This window comes from Lonchura striata, chromosome 23 (genome assembly GCF_046129695.1).
Source record: "Lonchura striata isolate bLonStr1 chromosome 23, bLonStr1.mat, whole genome shotgun sequence".
In the NCBI taxonomy this organism is placed as follows: Eukaryota; Metazoa; Chordata; class Aves; order Passeriformes; family Estrildidae; genus Lonchura; species Lonchura striata.
In genome coordinates this window covers 1,764,159-1,784,781 of record NC_134625.1, presented here as the reverse complement: position 1 = coordinate 1,784,781, position 20,623 = coordinate 1,764,159, and the positions used below count along the sequence as shown (strand labels likewise).

The 20,623-nt window shown below is 49.5% G+C and overlaps 2 protein-coding genes across 5 annotated transcripts in view; one reads left to right on the top strand and one right to left on the bottom strand.

The window, feature by feature from the left end:
- FLI1 (Fli-1 proto-oncogene, ETS transcription factor) overlaps window positions 1–7,718 on the top strand; it is an 89,769-nt gene extending 82,051 nt beyond the window's left edge. For 3 of the 4 annotated variants that reach the window (XM_077787968.1, XM_021531106.2, XM_077787969.1), the window contains 4 exons: window positions 1,243–1,308; window positions 2,529–2,591; window positions 4,240–4,287; window positions 5,178–7,718. In XM_077787968.1, the coding sequence (XP_077644094.1) occupies window positions 1,243–1,308; window positions 2,529–2,591; window positions 4,240–4,287; window positions 5,178–5,707 (707 nt within the window). In that variant the 3' untranslated portion in view covers window positions 5,708–7,718. The remainder of the gene's footprint in view (window positions 1–1,242; window positions 1,309–2,528; window positions 2,592–4,239; window positions 4,288–5,177) is intronic. The other variant, XM_021531103.2, reaches the window with a different exon arrangement.
- An 11,427-nt stretch (window positions 7,719–19,145) lies between these two features.
- KCNJ1 (potassium inwardly rectifying channel subfamily J member 1) lies at window positions 19,146–20,261 on the bottom strand. The gene has a single exon (XM_021531110.1). It carries the CDS (start codon window positions 20,259–20,261, stop codon window positions 19,146–19,148), a length of 1,116 nt encoding a protein of 371 aa, XP_021386785.1.
- Window positions 20,262–20,623: the final 362 nt, after the last annotated feature.

The window sequence follows — 20,623 nt, the reverse complement described above, 5'->3', positions numbered from 1 at the left end:
GGAATTCCTGATAGGAACAGGGATCCCTAATCATAACAGGGATCTCTAATGGGGCAGGAATTCCTGAGGAGGACAGGAATCCCCTAATGGGAACAGGATCCCTAATGGGAACAGGGATCCCTAATGGGGCAGGAATCCCTATTGGGAACAGGAATCCCCTAATGGGAACAGGATCCCTAATGGGAACAGGGATCCCTAATGGGGCAGGAATCCCTATTGGGAACAGGAATCCCCTAATGGGAACAGGATCCCTAATGGGAACAGGGATCCCTAATGGGGCAGGAATCCCTATTGGGAACAGGAATCCCCTAATGGGAACAGGATCCCTAATTGGGCAGGAATCTGTTTTGGGGCAGGTCTCTCTGCTGGAACAGTGTAGATGAAGTTGTCACCTCCCTCTTCTCCAGCTGTCCCATCCCACTCTTTGTCCCAGCTGAAACCACAGTGGTTTGTTTTCCAGTCTGATCTATTTGCAGTGGGGTTTGTGGTTTCTGCAAAAAGGGAGAAAAACAAACAAGTAAAATAAAAATAAAACCAGGCAGATTGCATGATCTCTGTTTTCCCCCATTCCTCTCTCTTCCCTCCTCCTCTGGCTCCCCCACCCTCCCCTCTCCCGTCCCTCTGTGTTTTCCTTTCCATGCCAATAACTGCAAGGCTGTAATTTCAAAGCCTCTGCGGCTTTCCCAGCGCTGGAGGAATGTGCTGGTGCCTGGGATGGATCCTCAGGGAGCTGCACAGCCCCACAGGCAGGAGGTGCTGGGCAGAGGGGCACTTGGGACATCCCTGGAGGATGCTTGTCCCCCTTTTTCATCTCCTTGAAACAGCCTCCTTATCATCACCTCAAATCCTCAGCCTCCCCAGGTTTAAAATCCAAATTTAATTTCTGTGAAATAGTAACAGGGTTCATCACCTCTTCCTCTGCCTGTGGTCTTGGGATAAGAGAAAGGGGTCTCCTTTTGGCTGGGATGGGTCACACTGAATTCCACTGAGTGCAAGGACAGCACTTCGTGGTCAGAACATGTCAGGCTTGAGAACTGCCCAAAGATCCCCATTGCTACATTTACACCCCTATTTACACTTCTGTGAGAGGTGGGGGGAGCACTGGAGAGTGGGAGAGGAAAAAAACACAGCCCTACAGAAGCCAAGCCAGCTGGGACCACAAAGTAAAGCCAGAGTCTTACAGGTCTTTTTCTAGGAAAAGTTCATTTCAAGCCCTGTGTGCCTGTTGTCTTTTGTCATTAGATCCTTCCTATGATGCAGTCAGGAGAGCAGGATGGGGCACTAATGGGAATTCTGGCCTCTCCAAAAGTAAGTTGTCCCAATGGGAATCACAAATTGTGCAATGGAAGATTAAAATGAGACTTGGGCACAGCTGGCCTGTGTCAGAGGGGCAGAAGATTTGGGAACAGATAGGTAGAACTGGGGACAGATAAGAAGTAGAATGATGTTATGGACAGAGTAATACTTGTAGGGTTTGGTTAAGGGCCTGGAGCAAATCCTCTGCACAGACACACTGTTAATCACAGGCCTGTCCCATGCTGTGATGGTTTTAGGGACAGATCCAGACATCTGAGAGCTTCTGCCAACCTTCAGAAAGGCAAAGTCCAGCAGGCAGAGGGGCCCCTCTGCTCCAGCCCTGCTCACACCCAGTTCCTGTTCTTACTGGGTTTAGGGTGCCTTGGATTCCCAGTAGGGGGATGTAGTGGTTTTGGTTTGATTTGATTTGATTTTTGAGTTTTGATTTCTGGACATCTCAGACCAATTCTCTGTCCCTAAAGTCCGTGTTTCAGCTGGCCCAGGCTGCTGGCTCTGAGCCACTGTTCCCTGTCCCACTGCTGGGGCTTCTCCCTGGGCAGGGTGGGCACGTCTGACCCTCAGCAAGGTACTCCTGCTGTAAATCCCCATGGCAGCACCTGGCAGAGCTCCCTCCCTTTGTTCTGCAGCTTTCTGAGCTGTGCTCACCCCAAATGTGAGAATTATTCTTTGAGTCACAGTTTTTTTTTGTGAGAAATTACACAAGGAGGAGCAGCAGATCTTCCTGTTGAAGGGATTTATACAAATCATCATGATATTTTCAACTAAATGTTTGATAAACCCCATTTTTTTTTGCCTAAAAAATAATTTTCATTTGGAAAACATGTGGGAAAAGCTCTAATATGGAAGGAGATGGGCATTTGTACATTTAATAATCCAATTTTTTGTTCACAACCTGGATGCAAACTAGAATGGAAGTTCAGTCGCAGTAAAAGACAGAAAATTAATGAAATATCCACATAATATTTTCCTTGTCTCACTGACTATTTGGAAAATTATAAATATCTATGTAATGCTTTCCTTATTGGTGTATTTTCATTTTACACTGAAATTTTAGATTTCTAGGGACATCTCTTAATTTTATAGTGCAAGCCCCAAACTATCAGCTCTTAGTCCGAGCAAACCTTTCCCTTGCAGTTGCTGTGAGTCCTGTGGGATGTGTTTTGTACTTTGTACCTGTTCTCTGTCCCTACAAACCCCTTCTCTCTTTCCAGGCCCTCCTGTCACAGGGACACAAAATGTGAATAAGACAACGGAACAGCAGCGGCCCCAGCCAGGTGAGGGTGGGGTCTGTGACCCTGGGGCTGGGGGAATTCATGAGAGGAGCAGCCCCAGGCAGGGGAGGCTCAGGACAGGGGCTGGGCTGTGCCAGCAGCTCTTCCCAAGGGGCTCTGTGGCTGCTCTGCCTCTGTCGGAATCTGAGCTATTGGTGATTCCAAAATTGCAAAAAGTCTCTGTCTGTCAGCCCCCTGTCAAAGCAGAAGCCATAATTGGTCTGTGCTGGTTTCCAGGTTGTTTATTCTGTTGATCTCTCACATGTTCTGCTGCCCTGCCCAGCTCTGTCCTGCAGGGCAGCGTGTGGGGCTCTGCCCTCAGTGGGATGTGACAAACATTAAATACCAGAAACTCCCTGGGCTGCATTTACAAGAACGTGCCAATATCTGTCACCTACGTTGGACAGTGTGTCCCCAGCCTGAACCAACAGAAAAATGCCAACACCACAGTGAGACATGGAGGGCATGGAGAAGGAGAAAAAGGACAAGGCACACCCAATTTCCTCCAGCTTGTCCCCTTTGGACCCCTCATCTAGAATCCTAAAATTTTACTTTTGCACCCGTGCCACACTTAATTATTATTTATATCAAACACTCAGAGCTGGTAATTGATCCAGTAAGATTGAAAACTCTTTTCCATGGCCAGAGATCACAGCCAGTGTCTCTGGGAGCTCTGTCCAGGGGGGTCCCAGGCCTGCCAGGACAGCCAGAGGGAAGCCCTGCATTCCCACATGCCCCTGGGCCAGGATCTGCCGTGTCCCCATGGGCTGATCCCCTTGGAGCATCCCAGCTTGTCCCATGGCAGCAGGGCTTCCCCAGCCCAGAGCGGGGCAGGGGAGGAAGGCAGCCCTGCTGGGCAGCTCAGGGTGTTCCCTGCTGCCTCCCCACCTCCCCTGCCTGGCACAGCTGCTTCCCATCCCCTGCCTCTGCTCCGGGGCTTGGCTCTCTTGGAACCGGTTCAATCCACCAGCAAACGCTGCAGATCCAAATCACCACAACCAGAGAGAGGCAGAGCAGAAGTGTAGAGATTAGGGCTGAGGAGGCCCCACAGAAAGGGAAGGAATTCATTCCTAATAAATGCTTTGTGGGATTTTCAAGAACCACTCAGCCTTGATGGAGCCAGCGACAAACTCCTGTTACTCTCATCTCTCTAATGCTGTGTTTCCCTCACAAAGAGAGATTTGGGTGAATATTTCCTGCTCTCCCAGGGCAGCAAGCTCAGCTGCTAACAAGAATCTGAAAATGTCATCTGCTCTCCTTTTTATTTAGCTATTTTTTGCTAGGAGAAGTACATTTGCTTCTGCTTTGTGGCTGTTCTTCTATCCCACAGTTTTTTTTTCCACGTTTGATGTGTTCTGGTTGCCACATAGTGCAGGGTATTGTCCAAGGAGATCCCAAACTGCAAAAACAGGCAGGTCTGAGAGCATTGCCAGAAACTGTGGCTGTGCCATTTTTGATTCCAAAAATACCTGGTGGTTGTTTGCTAAGAAAGAAAGGAGCACTTCCAGGCCCTGGGAGAAGGGATAGAAGGAGTAAAGAAAGAAACCGAAAATTTGGTTTCTAGGACAAACATAATGACCTGGAGTTTCTTTTTGATTAAACATCCTTTAAATTTTGTTGGATGATTTTTCTTTTTTACTTTATTTTTTAGATCCCTACCAAATCCTGGGGCCTACCAGCAGCCGTCTGGCCAATCCAGGTGAGTTCATTTTACATCCTGTGAGAGCCACTGAACTTGGCAGCTGTGACCTCACAAGGGCTTTTGTCAAAATCTTTACAGAAAAGGGAGGAAAGTGGTGCAACAGCATCTCTGTTGGGACAAAATCCCATCCTGGATGTTCTGACCCAAACCCAGCAATTCCTGAGAAGAGTTTTATAGGGAGCTTAAGTGCTGGTCTCTCAGATTTGCAGTACAGATTAATTTTTCACTGCCTGCTGTGGGTTACAAGAACAAAGGCAGAAAACATCTCTGAAAGTCACAGTGTAACTGTCCCTAGCACATCATCTGCAGTAAATAATCCCTGATTTTAGGGAGTAAGTAATTAGCCTGGAGTAAATCCCGCTCAAACTAACCAAACTTGTACACATGGGATGCCTGTAAGGAAACATCCTCCTAAGACTCTTAACTTACCCTTAATGGCTTGTACAACTACACTGAGTCAAACCAGGAGTCATCTGGGGAGCAAATCATCCCATGTAACTCCGATCACCCACTGGAAGGAGAGCTGGAGGTATCCAAAACAATCTCCATGGCAGAGAGCAGTGGGGGGGTGAAGTACACTGTGCTAACCAGTCAGTGAAAACTCTGCAGAGCAGTGTCCTCATAGAAAGCCCTGTTTATGACCAGCCTGAGGATTTTAAGGCCAAAGGCGACCATTATGAAATGTGATGTGACCTCAGGCCCAGGCCCAGAACAAAGGGCTGAGTAACTTGTTTGCTGGGAACAGTTTATCCACTCCTCGGGCCGCCTTTCCAAGGCCTGAAGGAGCAGTTCCCAGTCGAGATCGAGATAGCCCTTCTGTTTCCTGCCTTTGTGTGTGCCCCGAGCAGGAAGGCCCGAGTCATTTCCTTCCCCTGCTGTGTCTGCAGGGAGCGGGCAGATCCAGCTGTGGCAGTTCCTGCTGGAGCTGCTGTCGGACAGCTCCAACGCCACCTGCATCACCTGGGAGGGCACCAACGGCGAGTTCAAGATGACGGACCCCGACGAGGTGGCGCGGCGCTGGGGCGAGAGGAAGAGCAAGCCCAACATGAATTACGACAAGCTGAGCCGGGCGCTGCGATACTACTACGACAAGAACATTATGACCAAAGTGCACGGCAAGAGGTATGCCTACAAATTTGACTTTCACGGCATCGCCCAGGCCCTGCAGCCCCACCCCACCGAGTCCTCCATGTACAAGTACCCGTCGGATCTGTCCTACATGCCGTCCTACCACGCCCACCAGCAGAAGGTGAACTTTGTGCCCCCACACCCCTCCTCCATGCCTGTCACATCATCCAGTTTCTTTGGAGCGGCCTCCCCCTATTGGACCTCCCCTGCAGGAAGCATTTACCCCAACCCCAACGTGCCCCGCCACCCCAACGCCCACGTCACACCACACTTGGGCAGCTATTACTAAATGCTTTGATCTGCCAAGTGGCCTTGAGCAGTCTGTTTGGACTTTTTCTTTACTCCTGGGATTTGTATGGTTTTTGGGGGGACCCTTGATGGATAGTTGTGGCCTTTCTGGGGAAGAATTAAAACTGGATTTTTGTTATTCCTGGACCAAACCTTTTACTTTTGTAACTTTGCCTCTTGTGTCTTGAACTGAGAGATGGAAGCTCCTGTGGGCCAGTACTCTGCATTTTCCTTGGGGTTGGGTCCTCTGTGGGAAGTGACAATGAAGATGGTTCACTGTTCCCTGGAATAATTATTAGCTTTTGAATAAGAGCAATTCTTAAGGATTCAAAGGCTTTCGACAAGGCATAGATCCAACAGTGGGTCATAGGAAAAGATGACCACAATGGGGTTTTTCTCACGGGCCATTTGACCATTCAGTGGAGGATGCTGGGCTGCAGGGGACCACAACTGGAATCTTAGCTCTAAGGCAGAGGAGGATTTTCACCCAACTGGAAATTAAATATATATATATTCATATATATATATGTACATGTATATTTTAAGAAGTAAAGGGCATTGAAGGAACTTTTCTAGAGTGCAACTTCGTTTGACTGTGTGTGAGCTCAGCAAGCAGCAGAAACCAGAACAAAGCGTAAGGCAAAGCCAAGCACAGACATTCCTGGGAAGCAGAAGTGAAGTGAATAAACGACAGCAGGTCCCTGGCTCTGCCGAGCCGCGGGGCTCTGGAAGCACCGATTCGCGAACGCTGTGCGTTTGTCAGCCCGTCAAACCAAGGGTCAACAAACCAGAAGGCAGATTACTGTATAAATTATGCAGAGTTATTTTTCCCTATATCTCACAGTTTTAAAAGAAAGAGTAAATAAAACGAGTTGACCTCGGTCACAAATGCAGGTTTGTTTTTTACTATCAGCTCGGTTGTTTTTTGTTTATTTTTTTAATGTAATTTGTACATCTTTTCAATCTGTACATTTGGGCTGTAGCTTTGTACTTTTTGCTAAAAAAAAAAAAAAAAAAATAAGACGTGAGTAATGTATCTGTTGGAGATAGGCTTAGTCCTGCAATTGGATCCATGACTGACCCCCAAAGTGGCCAGAAACCCTCCAGATTGCCCTGGGTTTGTCTAGAGGAGAGGATTTTCTGCATTAGTCTCTTGTAGCTGTCTGCAAATTAACTCCACTTACTCCCATGTTTGCATTGAGGCTGATTGAAAACAGGCCTAACATCTCAAGGCAACCATTGCAATATTCTGTGATCACTTTTAACCCAAATCCTGAACTTTGGGAAGATCCTAACCACTTCATAGATAAAAAGATGAAATACTCCTATTTCTGATGGCTTCTGCTGGGGGGTTCTGTGGAAATCCGACCCCTTCCAGAACTCTGAGCCATCCCCAGCTTTGCAGATGTGAATGTGACGCTGCACAAGCGGCGGTTTGGTGCCATAAACAGAGGGTAAACCACAAGCGTTTGGGGTTTGGAACAGATGTCTGGGGCGTGAAATTTCCATGTACAACCCATTAGCTGACTTGTACTAAGTGGCAGCCAATTAACAGGATCACAACTATCTAGTCTAGACCAACCCCTGGGACTCTGTGGGGGCAAGATTTGGTCCATGTGCATCCCATTGCAGGAGGGGAGTCTGAAACCAGAGCATTGGAGTCTGCTCAGAACGTTAAACACAAGCACTGATGCCATTATTTAACAAAGTGGGAAGAGAAGATCAAGCTAATACAGTTAGGTCTTAGTGCTTTCAGGGTGTTCTTAAGCAACATTTCTGCCATAATCGCAACAATTAAGTATGAAGGAACTACCCGTGGAAATGGGGCTTTTGCTACTATATATATGCAATGTACTTTTTGGATATTAAAATATATATAATTTTGCAAGCTATCTTGGTGAATTGGTTTTTTTAAAATATGTATTAATGTTACAATGAAACAGTTGTATGAAGAAGATGATGTAAAAAAAGGCGACAAAATAAATGGTGGTTTTCTTCTCTAAGGCATCAAATTGTCCCACTGTCTCCCTCCCCTCTCACACTTGCATGTACTTGTGATTAAATTTAGCTAAAGAGGGAAAGAAAGTGACTCCCAGGTAGTGGCAACCCATCCTGATCCCTGTAGTATTGACCACTCATTCCAGAAAATTGTTGTCAGAGATGGTCAGACTGGATTTGGTTGTTGAAGGGATTAAAACCCAGGCTCTGGCTTTTGTCCGTGGAGAGACAGAGGAAGTGGGAGGGCAGCCAGAGCCCAGCAGCTGGAGTGTTGAGGTGGCTCTTGGGGTGCCCCAGGGCCCCCCAGGAATGTCAGTGTGTGCCCAGCCTGCTCCTGTTTCCCACCTAGCCCCAAACCCCAGGGAGAGCCAGTGCTCCACAGCATTCCTGAGGTGGAGGCTGCAAAAACAAGCTCTGCCAGGGGATCTTCTGATTGTGGATAAAGGTCAGGCCGAGGCACTTCCTGCACTTTTGCATGGTGGTCCTGAGAGATATCTGGAGCTCCTGCAGACCTGATAAAGCCTTGGGAAGGCCGGGCTGCACAAGCACAGCACTTCCTTCCTGCACACAACCTTTTGTTGCTGAGCTCCAGGACAAAGCTTGATTGGCTCGGGAAAAGGGCCACTTCCAGCCCCCCAGAGCTGCTCCCGCTCTGGATTCCAGCAGAGTTGCTCAATTTAGTCACAAGAGCGGGTGGTTTGTTGCTTATCTCCGTTGTTTTCCACTGCAGCACTAGCGAGATTAATTCTGGCTGTGCAGCATCAGTGGAAATATCAAGTATTTTATTTGAATACCATGTCCTGCCTGCCTGCCAGTAATAGGAAAATCAGAAGATGAGATTGCACAAAAGCATCTAAAGGCAGAATCTGAAGGTTATCAGAGTGCAAAGATGTCCCTCATAGCAAAATTTGGCCAGCAGGAACCTTGGGGGGAAAAAAAGATGATTGAAAATAACCAACAATTTAAGAAGCATCTGATTCTGGGCTGCCAAGTGTGTTAAATGAGTCCTCCTGAGATGGGAGGTGATCAGCAGCATCCCAGCTCAGCTCTTCTCTGCTTCCTTTCATCCTTCCCTTCAGGGTACTTGCTGGCATTAATCCTTTCTAGTATTCACTAATATTTATCTTCAGATATTAATTTTTTCTAGTATTTGCTAATATTTATCTCTAGACTGATTTTGCCTCCTACTCCGGGCATTCCCACGGAATCCAGAGATCTTAGAGCAAGGGGATCTCACCCCAGAGTGCCAGACAGCCTCACACTGCTGGGGCACTTCCCAGGCACCTTTTAGAGCATTTTCATAGGATCTAAATAATTTACATTCCTCACACAGAGAAAGAGTAATAACACAGAGACTGGTAATTTGTACCCCTCAAAATCATCCTGACTTTGTCACATTGGAGGTGCCAAGGATGGGAACAGGGAGATCTGCCCTCCCAGCCCAAGTTTCTGGGGCACACTGGGACAAAGCAAACAAGGAATTTGACAGCCTTAATGATACTCTCTGCTTTTCCCAGGAGGACAAGGCAGATTGAATTCAAGTATTTCAGGCTTAAATCAGAAAGTTTACCAGGCAGGATCACATGGCTGCGAGCTGGGAGTCAGCAGGGGCAGCAGAAAATCTTCCCTGCATCGACGTTCCGGACTCAGAGCTCCCCAGGAAACCCGGCTCACATTGCAATCAGGGCGAATTCAACTGCTGATTTCCAGGGATCTGGTATTTCCCCAGGATTTCTGTTCCACCAGCCTGAATGGGATCTAGCTCAAACATGCCAAAGTGGAATTAACCCTATGTTCCTCTATCTATAGAGAGTGCAGCCTGTACATGGACTAGAATCGGTGATGGCTTTACGGGCTCAGAGCTCTCTTGGCTGGATCTCTGTTTGAGCTGGTCCTGCCTCTGCGTGTGAATTCCTTCTGCTTAATTACAGCCAGCAGGTTTAGAACCTGCTTTGAACTGGATTTTGAATCAGGTTTTTTATCCTCACTGGAAGAAGGAGCTCCTAGCTTAAGCACTTATTAGATGCTCTAAACTAGAGGATAACAAATCCTTCCAGAGCCGAGCACCTGAGATCATTCCTGTCCAGAATCCCTGTATGCCAGAGCCCACGTCCTGTGCACACTGGTGCCTTCCTGCTTTATATATCTAAAAATTGTGTTTTAGTCCTGAGGATGAATGTCCAAATAGCTGCAAATTTCTAACAGAGTGCTATGGCAAAGGAGAGGGATTTCCCTGTGCCAAGACCTTCCCTTAGGAAAGACAAAGACAGATTTCTCATACTCATGCCCAACAAGTACACTCCAGCCCAAACAGGACATTAATTATGGGGGAAATCTGACATAACTTCTGTTGATGTAAATATTTAATGTGAGGCTGGAGTTGCCCAGCAATGTTTCCTCCACATCCATGGCAGTAAATGCCCGGGCCTGAAGCTTTGTGCTCAAAGGAGGGATGAGCCCAGCTGCTGTTTCACACCTCTGTGTCACAAGGAAAGAACCATCAGTCTGTAAATGCTGCATGAAAGCAGCCAGTTTCACTTCATTATCCTATTACAATAATAGAGTTTTTACAGGCTGCTTTGCTGTGCTGATCCAATATTTTTAATAACTTCTGTGAAATTAGTTGGTGAGACTTCAGCCTGCTGCCTACCCCAGTCTGCTCTCCCACATCAAACTGAGCGTGGCTGCATTTGGTGTTAATTAGAGCTGCAGTCCAGGGGCACATCAGGGGCTGGCGTTTATGAATTCTCTTCAAAGACCTTATTTGTATATTTTTGCACAATACCCAGCATAACATACACATGATAATTTTCATCTGTGAAATCAGAACTCCCTGCAAATAAAGCTCAGACCTTTCTGTCGTATCAGGAAAGTATTGAGAGATCTCTGATTAAGGCTGTGTGGAGAATGACAACATGTAATTTAGCTTGCGTATTCTGATTTTTTTTTCCACTACAGAGGTGGAAATCCCTGCACATGAAGCTCAGATTCTTCTATTCGATCAGAATAGAATTATAGATCCTTGGCAAGAATCAGCTCTTAGGCTCCAAGAGCAGCAAACAGCCTGACACCAAACCCACAGAATGTGAAGACCAAAGGCAGAGCAGCTTTGACAGCAGTAAGCCCCTCAGCCCCGTGCCCCTCGCGGAGAGAGCTCCCCGAGGAGCCCTGTGAGGCAGGGCATGGGCACAGCTGGGTTTGCAGCGGGCTGAAGTCTCACCATTGTGTATGTGTATGTACGCGCTGCTCCCAGCCAGGGCCGGGCACACGAGGCTTTGTCCCGGGCGCCTTGTGAGAAGTGGCCGCGCCGAAGGAGGATGGGTCTCCGGCAGCTCGGGGCGATTTCACCACCAGAGCCAGCTCCTTCCTTTCCAGGAACTGCTGCAAACTTCTTATTTGCTTTGGCCTCTCGCTGAGTTTCTGTCTGCCGGAGCTGGAAAGCGCCGGGCTGGCTGCGCCTCCCGTGCTACCGCTGCGAGCGCCGCGCTCAGCCCGGCAGAGCCCGTCCCGGCGGGCGGCCCTGGGACAGGGGCCGTGTGCCCGGTGATCCCGTGTGCCCGGTGATCCCGGTGTGCCCGGTGATTCCGTGTGCCGGTGATCCCGTGTGCCCGGTGATCCCGTGTGCCCGTGTGCCCGGTGATCCCGGTGTGCCCGGTGTTCCCAGTGTTCCCAGTTATCCCAGTGTTCCTGGTGTTCCTGGTGTGCCCGGTGATCCCAGTGTTCCTGGTGATCCCAGTGTTCCCGGTGTCCCCAGTGTTCCCAGTGTTCCCGGTATTCCCAGTGTCCCCAGTGTTCCCGGTGTCCCCGGTGTTCCCAGTGTTCCCGGTATTCCCGGTGTCCCCAGTGTTCCCGGTGTTCCCGGTGTTCCCAGTGTTCCCGGTGTTCCCAGTGTTCCCGGTGTTCCTGGTGTTCCCAGTGTTCCTGGTGTTCCCGGTGTTCCCGGTGTTCCCAGTGTTCCCGGTGTTCCCGGTGTCCCCGGTGTTCCCGGTGTTCCCAGTGTTCCCGGTATTCCCGGTGTCCCCAGTGTTCCCGGTGTTCCCGGTGTTCCCAGTGTTCCCAGTGTTCCCGGTATTCCCGGTGTCCCCAGTGTTCCCGGTGTTCCCGGTGTTCCCGGTGTTCCCAGTGTTCCCGGTGTTCCCGGTATTCCCGGTGTTCCCGGTGTTCCCATGCAGTGGCTGAGGGAGGTTGTGCTGGGAGCATTGGCAGAGGGTACCTATAGAAACCTGAACACCTTCCCTGGGTTTTCTGTCTCCCTCAGGACCCATGTTTAATACATACATATCTATCCATCCATCCATCCATCCATCCATCCATCCATCCATCCATCCATCCATCGATCTATCTATCTATCTATCTATCTATCTATCTATCTACCTATCCATCTATTTATCTATCTATCTATCATACAGATGTACACTTACCACACCCCTGGAAGTGTCCAAGGCCAGGCTGGAAGGGGCTTGGAGCAATGTGGGATAGCGCCCATGGCAGAGGGTGAAATGGGATGAGCTTTAATGTCCCTCCCAACCTAAACCACTCTGTGATTCCATATGGATTTATGTATATTTCATAGAACATTATATATTTGTACACATACATATTTGATATAATTTTGTGAGTGTATATATACACACATTAGATATAGTTGTGTGTGTATATACACCTATTTGATATAATTGCATGTGTGTATATATACACATATTTTATACAATTATGCCTGTATATATACACATTTGATATAATTGTGTGTGTATATATACACATATTTGATACCATTGTGTATGTGTATGTACACTTATTTGATGTAAAAGTGCACTGTGGTGTTACAGTAAAACAAATTAAGAAGGGAGTTCAGTGTGGGGCAGATGTTTCAGTGGAGGATTTAAAACTTCCCTTAGTGCTCCATTTCTGGAGGCTCAAGGCTGACAGGCAGCTGAGAAGCTCCCCAAATCCTCAGCCAGCACACTGCAAGCTCTGCAGACCCAGTGGCACCCAACCTTGCTGTGGGAATTTGGGGAGCAGCATCCCTCTCCATGAGGGACAGAGGGGAGCAGGGGGGCCTGGCATGGGGGTGGAAAGAGATGAGCTTTAAGGTCCCTTCCAGCCCAAACCATCCTGGGATTGTGGGCTGGCTCCATAGCAGTGTTTGGGGAGCTCCAGGCACACGAAGGGATGGGATCTGGGCTTCCAGAACTATCCCAAGGCCCTGCAGGCCCTGCCACAGTGACAGTGACTCTTTGGCGGGTTGGCTCCCTGCTGCACCAGGAGCACTTTGGACACGGGGGAGCTCATCTGAGCAGGAACCTTGGGCACTGCTGCAAACTAACACAGTGAGGACTCAGGGCCGTCCCGGGTGGTGTGTGGCAGAATCATGGACTCAGCGAGATTGGAAAAGCCCTCTGGGGTCATGGAATCCAACCACTAACCCAGCACCACGGTGCTGTTGGGTTTTAACCGCTGGGGAAACCGAGGCACAAAGCAGGGAGCAGTGTCCGGCGTTCCAGAGCAGAGTTCCCTATGGAATATGGGTGTCTCCAGACCCAAGCTCGCCGTTCCTGATCGCCCCGCTCCCTTCGGGTGCAGCAGCAGCCGATGTTTACAGCCCCCAGCCCTCCACTCACACATCAGCTCCGAATTCACTGCCGACAATTCCCAGCGCTTCCGTGAAGGGGCTAAATATATCCTGCTAGCACGGCCCGTGCCAAAACCGAGCCACTAAATGCATTGAACTTTGTGTAATAAAACACGGAACAGTCCCAATAAATTCTTGCTTTGCTTTTCAAGCTTGCCGCCCTGCGGAGTCCGGGGCTGCGGAGCGGCGGATCCGCAGGTGAGCGGTGCCATCCTGTGGCGGCGGCAGGAAAACACCGCGGGGATCGCTGCATCCCCTAAAGAAATCCCCGATGGTCCCCAGAACCCCCGAACTCCCCAGCATTCCCCTGCTCCCCAACATCCCTGTGCTCCCCAAAACCCCAGATAGTCCCCAGAGCCCTTGAGCTCCCCAGAATTCCCGTGCTCCCCAACATCCCTGTGCTCCCCAAAATCCCAGATAGTCCCCAGAGCCCTTGAGCTCCCCAGCATCCCTGTGCTCCCCAAAATCCCTGACCTCCCCAAAATCCCTGTGCTCCCCAGCATCCCTGTGCTCCCCAGCATCCCTGTGCTCCCCAACATCCTTGAGCTCCCCAATATCCCTGTGCTCCCCAGCATCCCTGTGCTCCCCAACATCCCTGAGCTCCCCAACATCCCTGTGCTCTCCAACTTCCGTGTGCTCTCCAACTTCCGTGTGCTCTCCAACATCCCTGACCTCCCCAACATCCCTGTGCTCCCCAGCATCCCTGTGCTCCCCAGCATCCCTGTGCTCCCCAACATCCTTGAGCTCCCCAATATCCCTGTGCTCCCCAACATCCCTGTGCTCCCCAAAATCCCAGATAGTCCCCAGAGCCCTTGAGCTCCCCAGCATCCCTGTGCTCCCCAAAATCCCTGTGCTCCCCAGCATCCCTGTGCTCCCCAAAATCCCAGATAGTCCCCAGAGCCCTTGAGCTCCCCAGCATCCCTGACCTCCCCAACATCCCTGTGCTCTCCAACATCCCTGACCTCCCCAACATCCCTGTGCTCCCCAGCATCCCTGTGCTCTCCAACATACCTGTGTTCCCCAACATCCCTGTGCTCTCCAACTTCCGTGTGCTCCCCAACATCCCTGAGCTTCCCATCATCCCTGATAGTCCCCAGCATCCCTGAGCCTCACAACATCCCTGTGCTCCCCAAGGTCCCTGTGGTCCCCAGCATCCCTGACCTCCCCAGCACTCCTGTGCTCCCCAGAATCCCTGTGCTCCCCAGAATCCCTGTGCTCCCCAGAATTCCCATGCTCCCCAGCATCCCCATGCTCCCCAACATCCCAGCCTGGGATCCTGGGGTTCCTGACAGCCTGTCCGTGCTGGGCTATCACAATGGATTGATGTGGTGATTTTGCACAGCTTGTTGGGATGTGGTTGCCCAGGAGAGCAAGGGCTTAATGCTTTCTTTGCTTAAATTTGGCCAGCAGCATAAAAAAAAGGAGACAACAAGTGATTCTGTCTCATCTCCAGCCTCCTCTCGCTCATCCACCTCCCTGAGCAGCAGAATTTATGTGCAGCAATGAGTTTGTTCAAGTGAAAATGTCCCCAGGCAGATGCTTCCACCACAGGAATGTCAGCTTGGCCTCAGGCATTATCTTTTGTGTGTATTCGAGCAGCCATGGAGAGAGCTTCAGCCTTCTTCATTCTTGTTCCAGTGATGCTATCACAGGGTTAAATGTGATTTAGGGACAGTGCTGGTGGTGTCAGAGGTTCCCCCAGCTGCAGCAGGAGAATTCACCCGACTTACACATTTTCCCTCTTTGCTTCCCTCTCTCTGCTCACATTCCTGGCCTGGTGCTGTGTTCTCTCCCTGCTCCTCTGGGAAACAGGAGCTGGGCCAGCACCACGACTGTGGATCAAGGCAGGGGTGATTTTAGGGGGAAGAAATGAGGTGGAAATCCTGGCTGTTCCCAGCTGAACTCCCAACGTTATGACCACCTCAGTTTGCCTGGGGAGAGGGAAGGGGATGGGACATCTCAGCTGCTGCCTTGTGTCCTTGCTCCCTGCTGCCTGGTTTGTGGTGAGCAGCAGAGTTTCCAGGGAATTGTGTACAGGCAGGAGCTATCCAGGCATTCACTGGCAGCCTGTGAGCAGTGGTCTGCCACAATCCAGCAGTGCGAGTCAGTGGGAGCATCTGAACAGTGTGCCAGGGACTTTTGTTATTATTATTGTTGTTGTTATTATTTAGGGGTGTCTTTTCATCAGTCCCTCCCAGAGCATGTGTGCAGGCAGTCAGCAAACCAGCACATGTCAGTTTACCAAAAGCAGTTATTTTAATTCATGGCCCTTTCTCCAGCAGTCAGCAGGATGCCTTATTCATTTGCCAGCAGGAGGGTAAATCTATTTCAAAATGATTGAAATATTATGCACAGCTTGAATGAATGTTTAAAATAAATACAGTAGAAGAAACATGTTGTTTGTGAAATGAGAAGATAAATTAAGTTTAGTGCAGACACATTTTTCCCAAGCTTGGCTGCTTGGCTTTCCCAGTGAAATCCTTCAGGCCTTAATCCAGCAGGAGCAGTCTGGTTTGCTCTCCTGAAGGGCTGGCCTTTCTCCCTAGACCTTTGCAGGGTAGGGGCCAGGCTGCCAGCTCCATGGGGTTCCCAGTCTGGGGGAAGCCCAAAGGCAGGAGGGCATCCCCAGGGAGCAGAGAGCCTGGGCAGAGCTGGAGAAGTAAAGCCCTGCCAGGCTGAAGAACCCGGCCTTTGTCTTCCCATATCGGCTCTGTGGTTCCCTCCAGCCACTTCTGCTCAGCAAGATTAAATTTATTTTCGTCCTCTTAACTGAACTTTCTTTTAATGGCAGCAGAGGTGACAGCCCCCAGAATAGCTTTCCTCTGGAGCGTGTCCCGAGTGGCCTGTCCCTGATAACCTCCTTCCTGGCCGGGCCCTTATCTGCCGGGTGACAAACTGCTCTCCCTGGACAGCCAGAGGAAATTCCACTCGTTGCTGTGCTGCTGCCTCAGCTCTATCTCCTGCTGCTGCGGGGCTGGCAGGGCTCCCTGGGGTGACAACGAGCAGGAGGCTCGCTCCAGGATTCCCAGTCAGCTCCCAGCATGATCCCGCTCGGAGGGAGCCTGATAGCTCAGCCATGGGCCTGTCAGCTTTGGGTCCATCCTCTCGAATTTCCTCTGCTCCTGGATCCCTTCCAGTAACGCCAAAATACACAAAAGAACACAGTCACCCTCCTCTGGTGCAGGTGTGACCCGCAGCAGAGGGAACAGCAGGCAACCACCCCTGCAGGTGCTTTCTCTTGGAGCAGTGGTAGCATTTTGTGCTTCTAGAAATGGAACAATGCCTCCTCATGCTTCAGAGACAGGGCAAAGGGTTCCATCGCTGGGTCAGAAGAACACTGAGGTTTGGGATTTTGAGGAGGCTTTCCAAGGGCAGTACCTGGAACTGCATTGTTTAGGAACCCTCTAAGCTTTGGAGGGTGTGCACCACCTCTTGGACGGGCCCTGCAGAGCATTTGATTTCTTTTTCCCACAAGCACTAACATCCCAAACCAGTACTTAAAGTAGGAATCTTGCCTGACTCCTCATTGCACAGCTGACTTTGAGCTTTCAAATGGATTTTCCTTGGACTTGCTATTTTTGTCCAGTGGGGACACTTTTTCTGCCTCTATTAAAGGCATCTTGATGCATCTCTTCTCCCAGGGGTACGAGGTACAGCTTGTGAGCCTTGAGCACTGGCAGTGCCACTTTCTGGAGACATTATACCCAGGGAACTGAACAGGAAGCCTTGGGAGGAAATGCAGCAGCAGCTCTGGAAGGATGGAGCAGCCTTTTGGTTCAGACCACTCTGGGACTCTGGACACATCATTTCACTTCCCTGCACTCTCTGAGATTTCTGTGCATGCCCACTGATTTCTTGATGTTTGTTTTGGGGGATCAAAACTGCCCTTCCAAGCTGATTATATGAGGGGCACTAAGGTGCTGTGATGATTTGGACTGTAAAGTATTTTTTATACTGTTGGTTTGCAAAGTTGCAATCCAGCACAATTAAAATATCAGACAGTATCTGTGAGCTACCTCAAAGGTCTCACTCCTGCTTCTTTATTCACAGTTCTGGCCCTGGTACAGCCACTTTTGGTAGCTCTGATGTGTGATGAGAGCAGAACTTTGTGTGCTGACCTCACCATCCAGAGCGGAGACGGGTGTGACAGTGGTGCACTGAGGAAAGATTGACACAGCTCAGAATTGGCTTTTAAAGTGCTTTAGTGACATAATTGTTCAAACCATTGCTCTCTGTCAGTGTTTATGTCCCGTATTACAGATGGCAAATCAGAGATACAGAGTGAAGTGATTTGTTCTGGCCCAAGAGAGGAGTTCACACTACACTGGGACTAGGACCTGAACACTCCTGGTTCCCAGAGTGTGACTTCCATACTCATACTGTGCTCATTTGCAGCACAACTTTCTCTTGCCATCATCTGACCTGCTGAGTTCTCCCCTTCTTTTAAAACCACTTAGTCCAGCAGCTTTTAACACTATTTCCATTTTACCACAGCATTGAAAATTGATGAGTTGAGTTACATCACTGGGAAGAGTTCCCAAAAACTCTTTGGTCTGCCACTAGGACTCTCAGTAACAAAATGAATTGGGGAAAAAAAAAACTGACTGTGAGGAAGTAGAAATTCACTAAAAAGGTATTGAAGCTTGTTGTTGCATTTATGTCAAAAATCATCCCCAGAAAATGTTCAGCACTACTCAGCTCCCACCAAGCAGGAGTAGTTTCCTGTAGGGATGCACGTTTGGCTGTGGGGGGATGAACAGTTTGGAATCAAGTCTGAAGCCAAATGTTGGTAGGAGACTCCTGGGCTGTGTTTTTGTTTGAACAAGACCTTTGTGCTTCAAAGGGGAAGATAATTTCTGTTTGCATTGGGGATTTTTTGGAAGGATACAGCCAGAGCTGGGAACTTCCTCTCTTCTCCCAGTGGAGTGCTTTCTGCCAGGTGTGAAGGAATGAATGTGTTCTCCACCTCCCCACCTTTCTCAGGAGTTGTCTTCAAATATTTGCCTATTCCCCATCCAGGGAGCTCCTGGGGCAGTGAAGAGCAGCTGAAGGCTGGAACAGTTGGGAATAAGCTGCAAAATTCCTTTTGTCCCGGAGTGGGTTTCTGCTTTTCCTTGATTTTTCAGTTTTCATTTCCATTTGGTCTTTTTCCCTGAATGAAGTCAAAGGCTTTCAGAGGGGAGAAGTCACATTTTGGAGTTGGAAATGCAGCAGCTTGGCCCAAGCTCTGTCTTCTGTATTTCCTAAGCTTGTCCCATCCCTTACTGCTCTGTCCTGCAGCTGTACCAGCCCCAAAGAAAGAGGGAAGGAATTGCTCCAGAACATTCAAAGGTGCTCAATTTCCAGAGCCAGAGACTTTGTTTTCATAGAGGTCTTTGGCAACCAGAAATTTTTTTGAGGTTTTGGATCCTAAGTCCCTTAGGTTTCTTTAGCTTTGCCTTCTGTCTTGCCTTTTCACATTCTCCTTCCAGCAGCTGTGTATCTTTAATGTCCTGAAATTTCTTTCCATCTTTTCAGGCTTTTTAACACCTTTGCATGCCCCTGAAAACTTCAATGAGTTGGACATTCCAACATAGCAGCTTCATTAAATGTCCCATAGATATAAAAATATAAATTCTATGAAATATATATAGTGTAGTTAAATAGTGATCACTGGTATGCTGCTCCTCTTTGATTGGAGGCTTTTGAGAAAACAAATGTTGGGTTAGAGCAAACCCAAACCTATGTTTCTGTTTTGTTTTATTGATTATTTATTAATCCTCTCAAGATTGAATTCTCTCTGACAACTCAGTCCCACAAATACCTGGCACTACATTTTTGTGTCGCTGGTTTCATTGACTTCAGACAAGACAAAGCCAGGATTGTCATAACCTTTCTTCTCTTTGGCTTTGGCTTCCTTCTCGTTGTAGAGACAGAAGGCACAGTGGGGTGTCTCCACAGCCACTGTCTTGCTGAAATTCTGGAAGTCCACTCTGTATTTCCCTTCTTTGGTCTTGGACACGATGGGAGCAAAGCGGTACCCCCAGAGCACCTCCTCGGGGATGTAGGACGTCCTCACCTGGCAGGTGGCACTGGTGGCCTCCACGGTGCCATCCAAAAACACCACCAGCTCAAAGTCCTGCTGCAGGAGGGTTTCTGCTGCCATGTGGAAGAAGGGGCTGTTCTTGTCTATGATGTGGTAAATGGTGAGGGGCGAGATGAAGAAGAGATTCTCGTTGCCAGCGTCCACGACGAATTCGATGTTGACCTGGTCCAGGATGATGGTCTCCCCCTCGGGGGTGATGGTGGTCTTCAGCAGCTTCCCGTAGATGTGGCTCCCGATCAGCAGGCTCTTGCGGAGGTTGGCCACGCGGATCAGGAGGCAGAGCTTCCCCCCACGCTTGCTGATGACAGCGTTCTTGCTGAACGTGATGGTCTTGGCCCGGTTTTTGGACCTGGAGATCTTGGCCAGGATGGCCCCACACATGAAGGAGTTGATGATGACACCCAGGATGGACTGGAAGATGAGCAGGAAGATGGCAGTGGCACACTGCTCTGTGACACACCTGAAGCCGTACCCGATGGTCACCTGGGTCTCCAGGGAGAAGAGGAAGGCTGAGGTGAGGCCGTTGATGTTCTCCACGCAGGGGGTGTGGTTGATGGAGGGGTTGAACTCGGGCAGGTCTTTGTGGATGTAGGCCACGACGTACCAGAGCAGCCCAAACAGGAACCAGCTGCCCAGGAAGGCCGAGATGAAGATGGTCATCTTGTACCTCCACCTGAGGTCCAGGATGGTTGTCCATATGTCGATCAGGAACACAAACCTGGACTGTTCCACGTTGCCAAATTCGATGTTGCACCTCCCATCCTTGGAGACGAGCCTGGCCCGGCGCCGGCTGCGCTCCCGGAGGTGGCTGGTGAAGCGTTCCCGGAGGTAGCTGAACATCCCCGCTGCTGACAGGGCTCTGCAGGGCGAGAAACAACGACCAGGGGGGTTTAACCTCTACCTGCAGGCCAGGGGGAAACAGGGACACAGGCTCAAGATGCTTGATTAGGACAAAGTTATATAATTTGCATATTTTCCCCCAGTTGGTGGGGAAGAGTTCCCGTAAGCTGGTGAGGAAACTCATGAGTTCCTTGCCTAAGGAGCATTCCAGCAAAAATCAATCATTTAGGTTTGCTCAATAAACTCCGAGTCAGTCAAGTGTTAATATTGTCCTGTGCTCAGCTGTGTAAGGGAAGCCTGGAGCAGCAGTAACTCCATCATGGGCATGTGTGGGGAAAACTGCTGGGTTTGGAGACCTTGCT